A 17395-nucleotide genomic window follows, 5' to 3' on the forward strand; every position below is an offset into this window, starting at 1 on the left:
TTTTCATTTCTTTAACCCAACTTGTCATAACCTTTTCATTTTCATTTAGCAACCCCAATACCAAAATTCACATCACGTAACAGAAAGAGGCAGAATTTCCAACTAAAAAAGAAGTTAACACACTTAACTGCCCTCCTCCCCTATCTAGCCAGAAAAATTTAGCTAATGAATTATTTATGTATTTTTAAAGATTTTATTTATTTATTCATGAGAGAGAGAGAGAGAGGCAGAGACACCGGCAGAGGGAGAGGCAGGCTCCATGCAGGGAGACCGATGTGGGACTTGATCCCGGGACTCCACGATCACACCCTGAGCCAAAGGCAGATGCTCAACCACTGAGCCACCGAGGCATCCCAAGGGAATTATTCAGTATTTTTAAAAGGAAAAGGAATATAATATTCACTATTATGGGCAAATTATTTAAATGTAAATAGAGGATGAAGGAGGTAGATTTCAGGTCTCAGCTAAGACCATACCAAATACCAAATTCTCTAGCTCTGACACAGAGAGGAAAAAGCATTAAAAAATGTTTTGAGGGAAGAAAAAAAGTTGTGAGGAGAAAACAAATCCTTTGAAGTAAAATACACATGTGAAAACTTTTGAGGAAAATAATCGCTTTCGAAACCAACTCACTCGTGGCAAACTCATACAGAATTTACAACAGAATATTTAAATATCAATATAACATTTATTCTTCCTGTGATTATAGAAAAATATTTTTATAAATGATTTTTTTAAGAGAGACTTTTTAAAGATTTATTTACTTGAGACAGCAGAGAGAGCACAAGCAAGGTAAGGGGCAGAGGGAGAGGGAGAAGCAGACTCCCCACTAAGCAGAGCCCGATGAGGGGCTCAATCCCACAACTCAGATCATAACTTGAACCGAAGGCAGGCAACCAAATGAGCTACCCAGGTGCCCCAGAGAGAAAGAATCTTAAGCAGGCTCCACACCCAGCACAGAGCCAACATGGGGTTGGATCTCAGGGTCATGAGATCACGACTTGAGCCAAAATCAAGAATAACAAGCTCAACCGAGTCTCCCAGAAGCCCCTATAAATGATTCTTTTAAGAATCATTGTATTAAATCATGTATTAAAAAGATGTATTAATCATGTATTAAAAAAAAAAGAAAGACATGTATTATGCCTCACATCAGAGCTTCACGTGTCATATGCAGGCACAGATTAATCTTGCCTCCTTTGGGATTACCATGTTCTCTAATTACAACACTGTTGTTAATTATAGTATATATCCATATAGTATATGTACATAATCAGGGTTTTCCAAGAAAAAAAGAATCAGCTTAACCAGCTTAATGCTTTTGTCCAGTGGTGAGACATTGACCAATTATTTCAATTTGCCAATATTTATTAGTTAGCTTCTCTCCATTTCTAGAGCAAAGATGGTCCCAATGGTTAAGAGCAGGACAGAATCAGTCAGCCTTGGATTTGAATCCACTTACATGCCAGATGTTATCTTACACAAACTTATCTGATCTCTTTGAACCTGTTTCCTCTACTGTAAAATCCCTACCTCTTAGTTTGATAAGGAGATTAATATTAAAAGTTCACATTTACCAAGTATTTCCTGGGTACACAGCACTGTTCTAAGTAGTGACATAAAACCTATTTCCAAAGGCAGCAGTATTCTCTCACTTTACAGAAGCAGCTGCTAAGGAAGTAAGAGAATTAGGTAGGCCCATATTCACAAAGCTATCAGGTGGAGCCAAGACTCAACACTCAAACACTACCTCTTAACTCCTATCTACACTCTAATTGAAATTATTTGAAGACTTCAGCACAGTGCTTGAGCCACAGGAAGCATTCAATAAAGGTTACTCTGATGACTGAAAATCAAAACCTCACATACTTAACTACACACAGGTCCCTCTAGTCATGGACCCAGTGGTGTCAATAAAGAGAAGAGACACACCTCGGTAAGAAGGTGAAGAGGAAGAAAAGCTTAAATAATTTTAGTAACTAACCATTTGCTTTGTAAATGTAACTTCAAGTTATCAAAAACTGATGGAAAAGCATTTTTAATACTAGAAACCATAGTGAAATATACCAAAGGTTGGGGGGAGGGAAACACCTTCCAGAACAGGTAATGAACAAAGCAAAGCCAAAAGAACAAATTTAACAACAAGAAGAAACACTTCTGTCCTCTTCTAATGCCCTCTGCAACCAAAAAATTAACTAGGACTTTTTCAAAGCCTAGAAAACTCTAGCAAAATTAGAAGTGCTGCAATCTGAACAGTCAGCTTACAGCAGGGACCTAAATCTAGATACAAGCACATTAAACAAATGGCTCAGGTCCCAACACTTGCCATATTGTAGCTGTGACCTACCCTAGGGATCCTTTTTTGTTTGTTTAAAGGTCTTATTTATTCATGAGAGACGCAGAGAGAGGTAGAGACATAGCAGGGGGGAGAAGCAGGCTCTCTGTGAGGAGCCTGATGTGGGACTTGATCTGGACCCAGGATCATGCCCTGAGCCACCCAAGGGTCCCTACCCTGGGGGATCCTTAACCTCTAACTTTGGTCTTACCTCGGACACTGAGACCAAGGACAGTTAATGACAGCGCTAAGGTCAAGCCACTAGTATCAGAATTTGGACAAAAATACAGATTTTTCTGAGCACATTCAGTAAATTTTCTTTCCCTAAGCACTAACCAACAATAGTGTAGTTAGAGCTTCTTAAAAAAAATACAGTGCCTCAAAAACAAAACAAAACAAAACGAAAAAAACAAAACCCTTACCTCAACTAATTCCTAGCTGCAGGCTGCTTTGGTAACCAATTGTATTTAAAACTACTCCTGAAGAAAATGACCAGTTTTGTTTATCACTGTAGTTTCCCTATACTTATGCTACCTGAATGCACTATATTTTTGAATAAACTAAGCCCTTAGCCATCACCCTCAAAGTTAAAAATAAAACCTCACATCATTAAATGAACTTCATACGTTTATCCTTAAAACCACCCTCCAGCCTATCAGCCTATTTTTATTTCACAGCCTATACTATAAAACCTTTACCACAGTATTTTTTTTTAATTTTTATTTATTTATGAGAGAGAGAGAGAGAGAGAGAGAGAGAGAGGGAGGGAGGGAGGGGCAGAGACACAGGCAGAGGGAGAAGCAGGCTCCATGCACCGGGAGCCCGATGTGGGATTCGATCCCGGGTCTCCAGGATCGCGCCCTGGGCCAAAGGCAGGCGCCAAACCGCTGCGCCACCCAGGGATCCTCCTTTACCACAGTATGAACAGTTTATCATATGCAATTATAACTACATAAAATTTAAAATTCAGCTGGGCATCCACTCTTCATTTCAACTTAGGTACTGGTCTTAGGGTTATGGGATGGAGCCCCGCCGCCTGCACCATGCTCAGCAGGAAGTCTGCTTGGAATTCTCTTACTCTCCCCCTGACCTACACACTCTTTTTCTAAAATAGTCTTTAAAAAAATAAAAATGAGGGATCCCTGGGTGGCGCCGCGGTTTGGCGCCTGCCTTTGGCCCAGGGCGCGATCCTAGAGACCCGGGATCGAATCCCATGTCGGGCTCCCGGTGCTTGGAGCCTGCTTCTCCCTCTGCCTGTGTCTCTGCCTCTCTCTCTCTCTCTCTATCACAAAATAAATAAATAAATAAATAAATAAATAAATAAATAAATAAATAAATAAATAAATAATAAAAAAATAAAAAAAATAAAAATGAAATTCAAGAACCAGCATAAAAAGGCAATTTTCTACATTTACGAAACATCACAAAATTTTCCAGCTTTTTGCTGAATGAATCGTTCTATGCTTCTGTGGAGCTTTAATAACTTACTCTGTGTTAAGGCTACTTACAGTCCAATACAAGAGGCTTGCAAGGCCAAGCTTCAACACTTCTATCAAAAAAAAAAAAAAATAGCACCAAGAACTATTAGTCTTCATTGCATTCTCTTAGCACTGCAACTTTAATTTTCTCCCATCAACAAGTGAGGGAACTGGACAGATTCAGAGGGAGCAGGGCCTATTAAAGAGTGAAAAGAGCCACAGGAAACTTTCCATTGCAAAAAAGTAAGCACACAGGCATTTAACCATCAGCGGAAGGCCACCTTTTGCTTTCACTTCCCGCTTCCAGCAGTATTCCATAGTCAATGAGGTCAAATAAAGCAATGGAGAACAGTGAGAGACTGATTATAAAGTTCATGTGAAGATTTGGAGGGTGAAGATTGCTAATTCAAACAATTGTTATGTTTGACAAACCAAACCTCACCTCCCACTCACATTGTCCCTTCTACCCGCCCCCCCCCAACACATACCCTTGAACTCCCATTGGTCAACTGTTTGTCCAAGTTGGCCTTGTTTTAGCAAAAAGGAAACATGCCTGATTTCAAGTCTGTGAACTATCTGGTGGATTTAAACAGCAAGCAGACAAAGCACCACACATAAATCAGCTATCGTGAAGGCTGCTGCTATCCTGCCACCAGCCTCCACATTTCTACATTATAGATGCGCTAACCTTAAAAGATTTATCTTTTCTATACTTCTCTTTCTTCAGTGATGTGAAAAACGGCCAAGTTTATTTGGGCACAGGAATGAAGAAGATGATTAGTACCTAAGTCACTGTTTTCACAGCCTCTACCTTTCAAGTCTTTGGTCCTAACTTTCAAGAATGCCACAAAATTCACTCAGCTTCGTTATTCCTCAACTGTGTTTACACTATTTTTATGGGAATATACAGGCATATCACCTCTCTCAACTGCAACTACATTACAGCCTTACTGAGTCTGCTTCTACTATTTATACCAAATCATGGGTCACGGCACATCGTCCAATCAAAGACAACCATCCTTGGGCTCACAAAAGACTGATTTCTCTAATATATATATTTGGGATGTCAGTGTTGCTCCAGAGTTTTATAATTTTAATTTTCCAGAAAAATTATGAAAATCATAATTGGGGGGAGAGATGGTAAGCATTCTTTCTAGAGCTTCCTGCCCCTTATGTTAAATAACCTCAGAAGTCAGCAGTCATTTACAGCCGAGTCTTTTTTTTTTTTTTTAATCTACGATAGTCACACACAGAGAGAGGTAGAGTGAGAAGCAGGCTCCATGCACTGGGAGCCCGACGTGGGATTCAATCCCGGGTCTCCAGGATCACGCCCTGGGCCAAAGGCATGCACCAAACCACTGCGCCACCCAGGGATCCCACAGCCAAGACATTTTAACAACACAAGGAAAATGGCAACTGGGCACTCTCGTCTAACATAAACTCATGCTTGCATACCTTGGCAATCTCTTCTGTAACACAACATGAGATTCTGTCCCAGACCATGCCTATCGTAACTAATTTGAAATTAAACAAACAGGTTATCTTAAAAGCCATTATTGAACTGACTCATTCTCAGGAGACTGACATCCCTTCTAATGTCTTCACAGAAACAAGGCAGGGCAGAAAAGGCACATGTTTGGATTCAGACAAATCTACATTTGAATCTGTTTGATTACCTCTTAGCTGGTCTTAGCTGTTTAAGGTTGGCCAAATCCAACATCTTTAAGTTTCAACTTATGTTTCAGTAACATAGGTATAAAATTTATCTGGGGGTATCTGAGTGGCTCAGCCAGTTGGTCAAGTGGCTGCCTCCGGCTCAGGTCACGATTCCAGGGTCCTGAGATGGAGCCCCATATCAGGCTCCCTACTCTGCAAGGCGCCTGCTTCTCCTTTTCCCTCTGCCTGCTGCTCCCCCTGCTTGTGCTTTGTCAAATAATAAAATCTCAAAAAAACACCCAAAACACCATTTATCTGAAAAGAGAGTGGGCGAAAGAAAAGAGATAGTAAACATAAAACACCAATACCTAAGTAGTGCCAATAAGTATTAGTTCCATTCCCTAAAAAAAAGAAAAAAAGAAAAAAAAATGTTGAGGTGAAAACTCTGGAGAATCCTCATTACAGGAAAGAAAAGAACACTTTCTGGAAACCGCCTTTTATACTCGCCACTTTGTTAAGCACTTTTTCATAATGTCCTACTTAAATCTCTATCTTAAGTTTCTTCCCCCTTTTCCCTGTTTCAAAAGGTTAAGCAGGCCGCTGAAGTGGTGAGTTCTATCTGGAAACCAGGTCTTTCTAACTCCAAACACTAGGTAGGCTGTGTCTACAGCATGCCTTACATGGCTACTTACAAACATACAAGCTGCTCTCAGTGTTTGTTTGTTGGCTGTTTGTTTTTTTACTAGACATAAGTTAAAACCAACTGGGAAGAAGTTAGCTTAACAGTTGTATAAATTCCAAGAACACTGTTTTAGATCTTAAGACTACCACCATAGTTAAGGTTTACTATCTAAAGGACCATAACCATTTCAACGATAGTTGTCCTTATACAGAAACCATTATTTACAAAATCCAGGTCATCAAAGTAAGTAAGCCATGGTATGGGTCACTCATGCACATACATTATATAATATAATCCTCAGTTCTGATCAACAACTAAGACTACTGCTGAAAACATTCGAAGAGGCCTTGGTGGCACTTGATTCATTCAGGGATGGATTGAGTACTTGGTAAATAAATAGCACTCCTTAGAGCAAATCCTTGTGAAAATCCAAAACAAACCTACCACGTAATAAATTCTAAGATTAAGGCCCAAAGTAGCACACAACCTTACAATTCCTATGTTATCTAAAAATTTATCAGTGGGGCACCTGGGTGGCTCAGGAGGTTAAGCACCTGACTTGCATTTCGGCTCATGTCACAATCTACTGGGTTGTGGGATCCAACCCCCTGTCAGGATCCTCCCTCAGCAGAGTTGGCTTGATTCTCTCCCCTTGCCCCTCCCTCCTCTCTCTCAAAATAAATAAATCATTAAAAATATTTAATAAACATAACAATATTTATAATAATATTTAAAATATTTAAATGTTTTAAAATAAAATTTCTCATTATTATTATATGAATTATAGCTCCTCAAACTATCATTTCCAGTCAGTTGACAAAATTTGTGAATCATTAACAAAAAATGTTTAGCAGAAAACTAAGTTTTATTCAATATTTCACAAAACAAAGATATAAAAGTACTTCTTATAACCCCATATTAAATCATAAGTGTATTCTAAAACTTAAGCTCCAATAGAGGTATGCCCAAAGTTTACAAAGCAAATGATACACAATTATGGTTTTAAAGTTCTTTTTGAAGAACATCTTAAAGAATCTGATAAAAGGCTCTCTCCAAAAACACATATAAAATTAGCATTTTAGTTTATGGCACCCCCATTAAAATCCAACTATAGCTCCCCTCAATTTATAAGGAATTCCCAAACCCAAATAAAGACCCTTTATTTAGGAACACCTGCGTAGCTCAGTGGTTGAGTGCCTGCCTTCGGCTCAGGGTGTGATCCTGGAGTCCCGGGATTGAGTCCCACATCGGCTCCCCACATGGAGCCCGCTTCTCCCTCTGCCTGTGTCTCTGCCTTTCTCTGTCTCTCATGAAGAAATAAATAAAATCTTAAAAAAAAAAAAAAAAAGACCCCTTATTTAGAAAGTTATTTACAGTTTTAAAAGATTTTACTCTCAGTTTCTAAATGCCATGGTCCCTTATGCAGAATTTACATTTATCAGTTTATAAAATTTTATGTACCCAAAACTTTAAATCAAAAAGACTCTTCTTCTGGTTAAATTCTTCTAACGCTGGGGGGCAGGGGAAGGTGCGTGGATGGTTCGGTCAATAAGTGTCTGACTTTAGCTAAATTCATGTTTGAGTCCTGAGATCTAGCTTCAAGTCAGGCTCCACACTCTACTGGGAGTCAGTCTACTTCTCCCTCTCACCCTCTGCTCACACCCCCACTGTAGCATGCTACCCGTGCTTAAGCGCTCGCGCTCTCTCTCTGATAAAATATTTTAAAAACTAAATACTTGTAACGCTAAAAGGCAACAACAAAAATAAAAACACTTCTGGCTTTGGTCTACAAATCCTAGAGTGCTGACAAGATGTATGGCCCTGAACTAGGGATGGCAAAGAGAATTCCAAGATACTGTCAAGGCCAGTGACCTTGAGAAGTTTAAAATCTAGTTGTACAGTCTGTTCTACTTTAAAAAAAAAAAAAAAAAAAAAGGGCAGCCTGGGTGGCTCAGCGGTTTAGCGCCACCTTTGGGCCACGGTGTGATCCTGGAGACCCAGGATCAAGTCCCACGTTGGGCTCCCTGCATGGAGCCTGCTTCTCCCTCTGCTTCTGTGTGTCTCTCATGAATAAATAAAACCTTTAAAAATAAATAACCTCCTTTCCACAACTGACTGACCATTTTTGAACAAAAACAGGTGTGGTCTTTAAGCTGAACTCTTTAGATAGGAAAAAGAATATGGGGGGGAGGGGCGAAAATAGAACGAGAGAAATTAAAGGAAAAACAATCAAAAGACTAAATTTTCTAAGTAACATATTCCTAAGAAATAAATTTTCTAAGTAACATATACCTAAGAAATACCTATAACATACCTAAGAATGTTTGATTTATCAGATACACCTGGCTTGAACACCTATAGCCACTTCCACAAATTAAGTCAACTGCAGAATTGGGAAAAAAAAACAGTAAATTACATATGACTACTAAATATAATAAACAGCACAAAAATGACACAATTTCTTAAATATCTTACCTAAAAAAAGTTACTGCAAACTCTTACAATAGTAAAAAAATTTAAGCAGCTAAGGAACAACAAAAAAACACGCTGGCATGCTCTTACACTCCAATTATCCTGCCTACAGCAGACATTACTAATTAATCATACCACCCTTTCTCCCCAGAGCTTCACTTCTTTCAATATAAACTTAACCTATTTGTTGTCTTGATATTTTTCAAAAACCATTCGAATCAACAAAATGAAGCACCAACAATTTATATATATAAAATTTCCAATGAATTTATAATAAACTTCATTTGAGTGATCTTTCAGAACACAAAATACTCCTTAAATTTTTCAATTTCTTTGTGTTAAAGAGAATGCAGTATCATGGTCAATATAACCTTAATTAGGAAAAGATCGTCTTTTTAAAAAAATGTAACCCTCCACCCCCATGAAAGAGTTCCAGAAACTGTAATTAACTATTCTTTGGCAACTTCCATTTTTTACCCTATTTGGACAGGTAAAAATTACTTTTTCTGAATGTCAATGAAATTAAAACTAAAAAAGTCTACATCATATATATAAGATATAAAGTTTAGGCGTGCCTGGGTGGCTCAGTAAGTTGGTTAAGCATCTGCCTTCCTCTAAGGGCTCCATCCCAGGGGGATGAAGCCCCGCCCTCCCCAGGAGTTCTGCTCTGCAGGGAATCTGTTTCTCTCCCTCTCCCACCGCCTCCTCCCAAACCCCAGCTTGTGTGCACCCGCTCTCTCAAGCAAGTAAAATCTTAAAAAAAAAAATAAAAGAAATATAAAGCTTAACAAACAAGTATAAGAGAAAGAAGTACTAGTTTTGTCCACGCAGTTAAAAAAGAAATACAGGTTGGAATGCCTGGGTGGCTCAGTGGTTGAGCGTCTGCCTCCAGCTCAGGAGCTTGCTTCTCCCTTTGCCTGTGTCTCTGCCTCTCATGAACAAATAAAATCATTTAAAAGAATTAAAAAAAAAAAAAAGAAAGGAAAGAAACACAGGTCAGTATTAACAAAACTCAAAAGAGAATGAGAATGTACATGACCATTTAAAATTTGTCATTTCCTTTCAAAATGAATTAAAGTAGAACACAGACTCCAGAAGTAGATAATAAAGAAGGAAATAAAAACCGATCCCTAGAACTCTCTGATCACATTACTTGGTGGGTGTTACTTGGTGGGTGGTGATACTTAGCACAAAGTAAACTGGAAGGAGTGAAAACCAGGAAATTGTCAGAGAGCACTGTAGGTAAGGGAGAAAATTTTTTTTTTCCTAAGCCCCCAAATTTAGCAATGAAAAATATGTACTATTCCATGTAGAAACCAGGAAGGTACTAACTTCCTAGCCTTTATAGCAGGATTCAAGTATTCAATAAACACAGGCAAGGCTAACAGATGACAACACAATGTCAGGAATATAAACACCATAAAAACGGGCATTTCCCCACCCCACCTCTAATCTCAACTGGTACTAGTACTAAAAATAGCTTTCAAGAAGTATCTGTAGTGCCCATTAGGGAAAACTAAAGTATATATTTTTCAAGATTTTTTTATTTTTAAGTAATCTCTACATCCAATGTGGGGCTCAAATTCACAACCCCAAAGTAAAGAGTTGCATGCTCTATCGACTGAGCCAGCCGGGTGACCCAAAAACTAAAATGTACTTTAAAATACTTTTTTATTTAGTACAGTTCCTTCATCAGAAGCTGTTAGGACTGACCTCAAATTATGCATATCCTACAAATTATAGCCGTCCTCATGCATACCCATGCAGACCTTTTCCATTATTTCCTGTAATTTTAAGTGTAAGATACTTTGAATAAGCTTTATATTACTTTTACAAGTACAAAAGTAAAAGCATTCCTGCCCAAGACCTTTTTCATCCCTAAAACAGGAGTTAAGCAGCCAGCTCTAAAGACTTGAGACTATGCATAAACCTTTAAAAATTTCAGCATCCCACTGAGAGTTGGTGCTTCTTCATTTCGACAAGGCGCTCATTTGAAGGAAAATGAATTTAAAATTTGCCTAAGTTGACAAACTACAAATGGAAATTAGGAAAAAAAAAAAAAAGACCGACTTCATTCTCTAGTACAAACTATTCTGAATAAATGAAGAGGACATCAAAAAAGTAGGATTACTATATGGGCAGTCATTGCTGGAAAAGAGGCAAAAAGAGAAAGGAACGCTGAATGTCTCTGGGACGCCTTTTTATCTGAGTGGCTTTAATCAACTTCCAGCACTGAGTAGTAAACACGTCCCCTGTGCTACAGAACCTATCTGATATATGGGAAGAGGAATTCCAAAGACTTATGCAAGTTCCTTTAGGGAATGTCACGGTTTTCCCACCACTCAAAGTAAGGGGTAGATCGGTAAGGAACCCGCCGTCTTCCTCTTGCCCGGTAGAACAAGTTTCCCAAACGCTCCGAGCCCGGGGCGAGGCGCCAGCCTCCAGCAGCGAGTAACCAGGAGCAGGGAGGTGCAGCCCAGCCTGGGTTCTTACCTCCTGGATGCGCTTCCGGGCCCGCTGAAGCACTTCTTCGTAGCCCTTCTGCCGCAGCTCGCTCAGGCTTTCATAATACTCCTCGGGATCGTCGGTCTCGGTGAAAAGCACCTGGGACAGGATCTTCCAGCCGCAGGTGTCCAGGCCGTGGCCCAGGTAGACCTGGAGCTGGTAACACAGAGTGTCGATCTCCTGCTCGGTCATCTCTGGGGCGCCCCCGAACAGCACGGTCCACATGCCAGAGGGCTCCTCGGGGAACACGGGCAGGCACTGCTCCAGCTGCGAGTTCACCGAGCACAGCTGCTGGTGCACAGCGCGCAGGTCCTGGAAGGAGAAGAGCCCGGCCCAGCTGCACTCCTCGGCCGGGGACTCCAGCTCGGCGCCGGAGGGCGGCTGCTCTGCGTCCGAGAGCGCCAGGGCCGCCGGGGCCACCTCGTCCTCCCTCACCATTTCCAGCACCTCTATCTCCTCGGAGACCGCCCCGCAGGCGCTCACGACTCGCACCGAGGACACCGGGGCCTCCCTGGGCGCCGGCGGGGCTGCCTCGGCCGCGTCCCTGCCTTCGGAGCCCCTGCGGGCCGGCCCGCTCTGGGCGCGCCCCGGGCTCCTGAGGGGGCTCTCCGCCCCTCTGCCCGCCGCACAGCGCAGCAACGGGTCGCCCCGAGGGCCGCGCGCGCTCCGCGGGGAGCCGCCGTCCGCCCAGGCCGGGCTCCTCCGGGGCCCGGGGCTCCTGCCCGGAGTCCCAGAGGCGGCGGCCTCGGGCCGGCCCCTGCCGGCTGGGCTGCCCGGCCCGCGGGCCCCGTCGGGCGCTGGCGCTGCGGGCTCGGCGCCCCCTCGCGCCCCCGCCTGCTCCCGGGAGCCGCTCCTCTGCCTCTGGGCCGTCCGGTTGTGGCAGGTTATGGCAAACTTGCCCTCAATCTCGTTCCAGGCCACAATGAAGACGAACTTGTGCTTCTCGCGCTCGTCGAACACATGCGGCCGCACGGCCACCCAGTCCGACTCGAGCGTCTCCTCCAGCGCGAACGACATGGTGGCCGCGGGGGAGGCGCCGCTGGCCTGCCCGCCCGAGGGCTCCCCGGCTGGCTGCACCGCGCCCCCCGCTCACCCGCGCCGGGCGCCTTCGGCCATCTTAGCGCGCCGGCCGGCTCCCTCGCCTCGCTCGCCCGGGGCTCCGCGCTCCAAGCCGCCGCGCTCCTTTGTGGCAGCGGCGCGCGGCGAAGACAATACGCGTCCCCGGAGCAGGTAGTTCACATGGTCACGTGCGGCTGGATCTGTTTACAAGCCCGGCGTTGCCGCAGCGCCTCGCGCGGGTCCCGGCCGCCCCCAGCGCGAGGCCGCGGCGCTGCGTCTGCGGCTCTTGGAAGGCGACGAGCGGCCCCGCGGGGCCGGGGCCGGCGATGTGCGCGCCTCCGCCGCTCGCCCGGGCCGAGCTCCCCGCCCCTCCTCCCACTCCTCCGCTGCCCGACCGCCGCGAGCCGGCCTGACGGAGAGACGCGTCTCCCAAACTCCGAGCCTCAGGAGCGCCACAATGTTGCCATTTGGCTGCTGACGTCGGCTGCTCCACGAGGGACGTAAACACGGGCACGTGCCGCACGCTGGTGACGCGGCGGCGCGGCGGCGGCGCGCACACCCCGCCCGCGCGCGCCGGCCCCGCCCCCGCCCCCGCGCCGGCCCCGCCCCCGCGCCGGCCCCGCCCCCGCCCCGGAGCGGCAGCGCCCTCCCGTCCTTCCTACCGCGCAGCCTCGTTGCGCAGCGGGTGCTCCGGGGACGGTGAGCGCGGGGCAGGTGTTTCTTGCGGTGCAGGTGGCCTCGAGCCTGGGGGGCGGGGGGGAATGGAAAAAAGCGTAGGAACCCCAGGCTTTTCGAACTCCGGTCATTCGAAGGGACCCTGACATGTAAATGTGCCTCGTTTCTCCCGGGGGAGTGGGCACAGGTAACTGTATTCAGAAAGCGCTCAGAAACACTACCCGGGCTGCGAGCTGGACTTTAGTGGCGTACCCCAGACTGTGAATTCTCCTGTAACACCTCCGGAACGCAATTTAAGATCTGAAGACAGCCCAGTGGAACAACAAAACAAAGTTAAATGAAAATTCAGTCGTGTCCTAATACAATGAATGTTTCCGTTTCAGCTCAGCGGGGCTTCATTGCTTCAGGTTTCATCACTGTGTGCTTGCTCTTTTGGGGACCTCGTTTCCAGGTCACCGGAGTAAGCCCTTCTCAAGTTGTATTCAATTACCAGAGACCCCAAAATGCACGTAGGAAAAAAAATCATGTGATTCTGAAGAATTATGCTGAACTATGATGAAACACATTTTTAAAAATTGCCTGGTGGATCTTATAATCTATACTATTGGCATTCTCTCCTATTAGCACCAAGTTCATAGTGCAGGTATTCTGCATCCATGGTAAAGTACAACGGGAATTTTACTTTTATCCATATTTCTCAGATTATGCAAAACCATTTGGGTTAAAGATGCATTGTCAGCTACACTTACTTCAGTACACTGACATCTGAACAAACAACCAAAAGTTTTAGCCCTTTTGCTCAGATGGACATTACACACCTACAGATCTGCTTAGAGAAAAAAAAAAAAAAAAATTTTTTTTTTTTTTTTACTTTGGGCAGGATGCACAAAAAGGGGAAAGGGCAGGTTTTGTTTTGTTTTGTTAAATATTTATTTATTTATTTATTTATGATAGAGAGGCAGAGACACGGGAGGAGGGAGAAGCAGGCTCCATGCCGGGAGCCTGATGTGGGACTCGATCCCGGGACCCTGGGACTCCAGGATCGTGCCCTGGGCCAAAGGCAGGTGCCAAACCGCTGAGCCACCCAGGGATCCAGGACAGGTTTTTTAAACTTTTTTTTACAAATTTTTTTTTAAGATTTTTATTTATTTATTGAGAGACTAGAGAGAGGCAGAGACACAGGCAGAGGGAGAAGCAGGCTCCATGCAGGGAGCCCAACATGGGACTCGATCCCGGGACTCCAGAATCATGCCCTGGGCTGAAGAAGGCAGGCACTAAACCGCTGAGCCATCCAGGGATCCCTTTTTTACAATTCTTGATGTGGAACCACAAATTTTGAAAGTTTATAACAGGGATCCCTGGGTGGCGCAGCGGTTTGGCGCCTGCCTTTGGCCCAGGGCGCGATCCTGGAGACTCGGGATCGAATCCCACGTCCGGCTCCCGGTGCATGGAGCCTGCTTCTCCCTCTGCCTATGTCTCTGCCTATGTCTCTGCCTCTCTCTGTGACTATCATAAATAAATAAATAAAAATTAAAAAAAAAAAAAAAAAAGAAGTGCCCCGTCGAGTAAGAATGATTAGGCCTTCCTCAGTCATTGATGGGGGACCGCCCTGAGAAAAGCACCCGATGATAATCTGAAGTTGACTATCAAGACAACAAAGCTGGAGACTCAGCTAATCACATTCCTTGCAGCTGGAGTGAGTCCTTTTTTTTTTTTAAGATTTATTTATTTATTTATTTGAGAAAGAGAGTGCGTGCATGCAAGTGGAAGAGGAAGAGAGAAACTCAAGCCGACTCCATACTGAGCCAATGACCCAATGACCCTGATCCAATGACCCTGAGATCATGACCTGAGCTGAAACCAAGAGTCAAACACTTAACGGACTGCACCACCCAGGCGCCCCAGAGTCCTTAAAGGATGACCTGATTGCCGCCTCTGCACGTCTGCCACAGTTTACCTTGTGCGCTCAGTGGATTCACTTCCTGACACATTGGGGGAGCACCTCCGTGGCTCTGGCGGGCTCCTCTTGAGGAGGGGAAAGTTAGAAGAGGGAGGTGAGGGATCCCTGGGTGGCGCAGCGGTTTGGCGCCTGCCTTTGGCCCAGGGTGCGATCCTGGAGACCCGGGATCGAATCCCACATCAGGCTCCTGGTGCATGGAGCCTGCTTCTCCCTCTGCCTATGTCTCTGTCTCTCTCTCTCTCTCTCTTTTTCTGTGACTATTATAAATAAATAAAAATTAAAAAAAAAAAAAGTCTTTACCTAGGAGAATTATCAATCAAGTATGATGATGGAACAAAAAGCTTTTAAAAAAAAAAAAAAAAAAAAGAAGAGGGAGGTGAAGAGACAAACTGTGGCCTCGCGGCTGTGGTTGATCTCATAGCCAAAACTGGTACTTGTCATCTCTCTCCTGCACTGTCTGTTCGAAAGTCCCTCACTCTGGCTCACGTGATGTTTCCCAAGCTCCTACTCCTGAGGGGTTCTGGACTCCTGGTGACCTTACCCATGGATAGCCTCCATTCCTACATCATTACATTTGTCACAATTAGGAAAGAGCGGTCCAAGAGGCATCCAATGGGCCACCTGAATTCAATGCGCATTCCTCCCTGCTCCCATCATGCAACACAGCCCTGCCTCCTCCTGCGGATCAGTGTTAATTACCCCTAACAAGGTGGTGATTCCTCTCCTTGCCTGCTACTTTCTGGCCATAAAGGGCCCAAATTGTCCAAGTGGCAGCTATAGCTTATAGTTCAATGCAATCTTTGCTATCTCATGATAAAAAACATACCATTTTGAAGATCAGGACCTCTAACCTTGCAAAATTCAGTTGGTCATCCAAAGTGATGGTGAGGCCACTCCTCCTTCCACTCCTTGGTTCCTGGACCCGTATATTCTTCCTCTTGGGACATAGTGCTACATAGAGTTCTGTAATTCAGTGTTTTTACATGTTTTGGAGGATAGTATCCCCATCCTTGCAAGGTGTTGCCACTGAGTTGGTGCTGCAGCCGTACCTTGGCCACTCTATTTAGCCAGCAGCCTCTAGATGACGCACTATATAGCATGACCAGTGGATCTGTAAAATGAGTTCCCTGATTAGATACTATGTTGATTCATGTTTGTAGATCAGACATTCTGTAAGTAGCTTGATAGTGCTGGCAGGAAAGGCAAACCCATACCCAGATTAAGTTTCTATTCCTATGAGAAAACCTGCTACCTCTTCCAAGATGAAAATGGCCCCATGTGGTCCATTTGCTGCCAAGTGACCAGTTAGTCTCCTTAAAGAATAGTGCCATATTCTGCCCTGACAGAGCTGGAATGCAGCTCAGTGGCTGGTGTCTGATGCTGGTGGGATGGTCATTCAAAGCAGGCAACCACCAGATTGGCCTTCATAGGTGGAAGTTGTGTTTTTTTGACCCATGCAAAGCCTCAGTGTTGGTGGCTCAGTGTTGGTGTCTGATGCTGGTGGGATGGTCATTCAAAGCAGGCAACCACCAGATTGGCCTTCATAGGTGGAAGTTGTGTTTTTTTGACCCATGCAAAGCCTCCATCTCTTTCACTGTGATCGTGTCATCTGAATGTCAACTAGTCCAGTTACTTTGTAGCTTGGTCACTTGGTTCCCAGACCATGTGGATACTTTCTGATGAGTATTAAAATACAATATAAAAATCTTTACACCTTGTTCCTACTCTTATGTCTGTCTACATGTCTCTTTTCCAGACTTTCTCATCTCTAATATTTAAATTTGTCTCCTTCCAGGCCCCAGACCATTCCCCATTGGCAAAAGCCCGTATATGTTTTGACTTTAGATCACTTTCTCTGTCATATGAAGTGGATGACCAGGTGCATCTCCTGAAGCTCTGCTCATTGGGAAGGTTTATCTTTCACAAAGTGTCTCATCATGATTTTTCACAGCCACTGAATGATTTATATAATGCAGACAGCACCCGCTTTTGGTTTTCACCTAATACCAAATCAACCGATCCATGAACCAAGCTGTCAAGGTGAAGGGGAGGTTCTCCTTCTTCAACTGATTGGATGGGAGATCCATATGGTCACTGGTGTGAGCTCAGAAGGGACACTGCTATATAGTGGATGCCATGATAGGACACAGTAGATGCTATGAAGTTCTAGACCCTCTCTTCATGCCCCTTGCAGTGTCGTTTCTTCCTGCTCATATTCAGTCTCAGATGTACCATTTCCATCTTATGATGGATTGCTACTGGGACCATCTTACTTTATGACTTATTCCCAACAGATGATGGACAACTCCAGAATTGTGGTTGCTTGGTATCCGAAGGTCATGCATTCCAGCTCTGTCAGGGCATCCTAGCATGCTAGGAGCTATTCTTTTTTTTTTTTTTTTTAAGATTTTATTTATTTATTTTCTTATAAATTAATTTTTATTGGTGTTCAATTTACCAACATACAGAAAAACACCCAGCGCTCATCCCGTCAAGTGTCCCCCTCAGTGCCCTTCACCCATTCCCCCCCACCCCCCGCCCTCCTCCCCTTCCACCACCCCTAGTTCGTTTCC

At 44.3% G+C, this 17395-nt stretch overlaps 1 protein-coding gene across 1 annotated transcript in view; it reads right to left on the bottom strand.

Moving 5' to 3' along the window:
- JMY (junction mediating and regulatory protein, p53 cofactor) overlaps positions 1-12376 on the bottom strand; it is a 100080-nt gene extending 87704 nt beyond the window's left edge. Inside the window, exon 1 of the mRNA XM_072736922.1 lies at positions 11117-12376. Within this exon, the coding sequence (XP_072593023.1) occupies positions 11117-12145 (1029 nt within the window). The 5' untranslated portion in view covers positions 12146-12376. The remainder of the gene's footprint in view (positions 1-11116) is intronic.
- Between the last annotated feature and the right edge of the window lie 5019 nt (positions 12377-17395).

This window comes from Vulpes vulpes, chromosome 14 (assembly GCF_048418805.1).
Source record: "Vulpes vulpes isolate BD-2025 chromosome 14, VulVul3, whole genome shotgun sequence".
NCBI lineage: Eukaryota > Metazoa > Chordata > Mammalia > Carnivora > Canidae > Vulpes > Vulpes vulpes.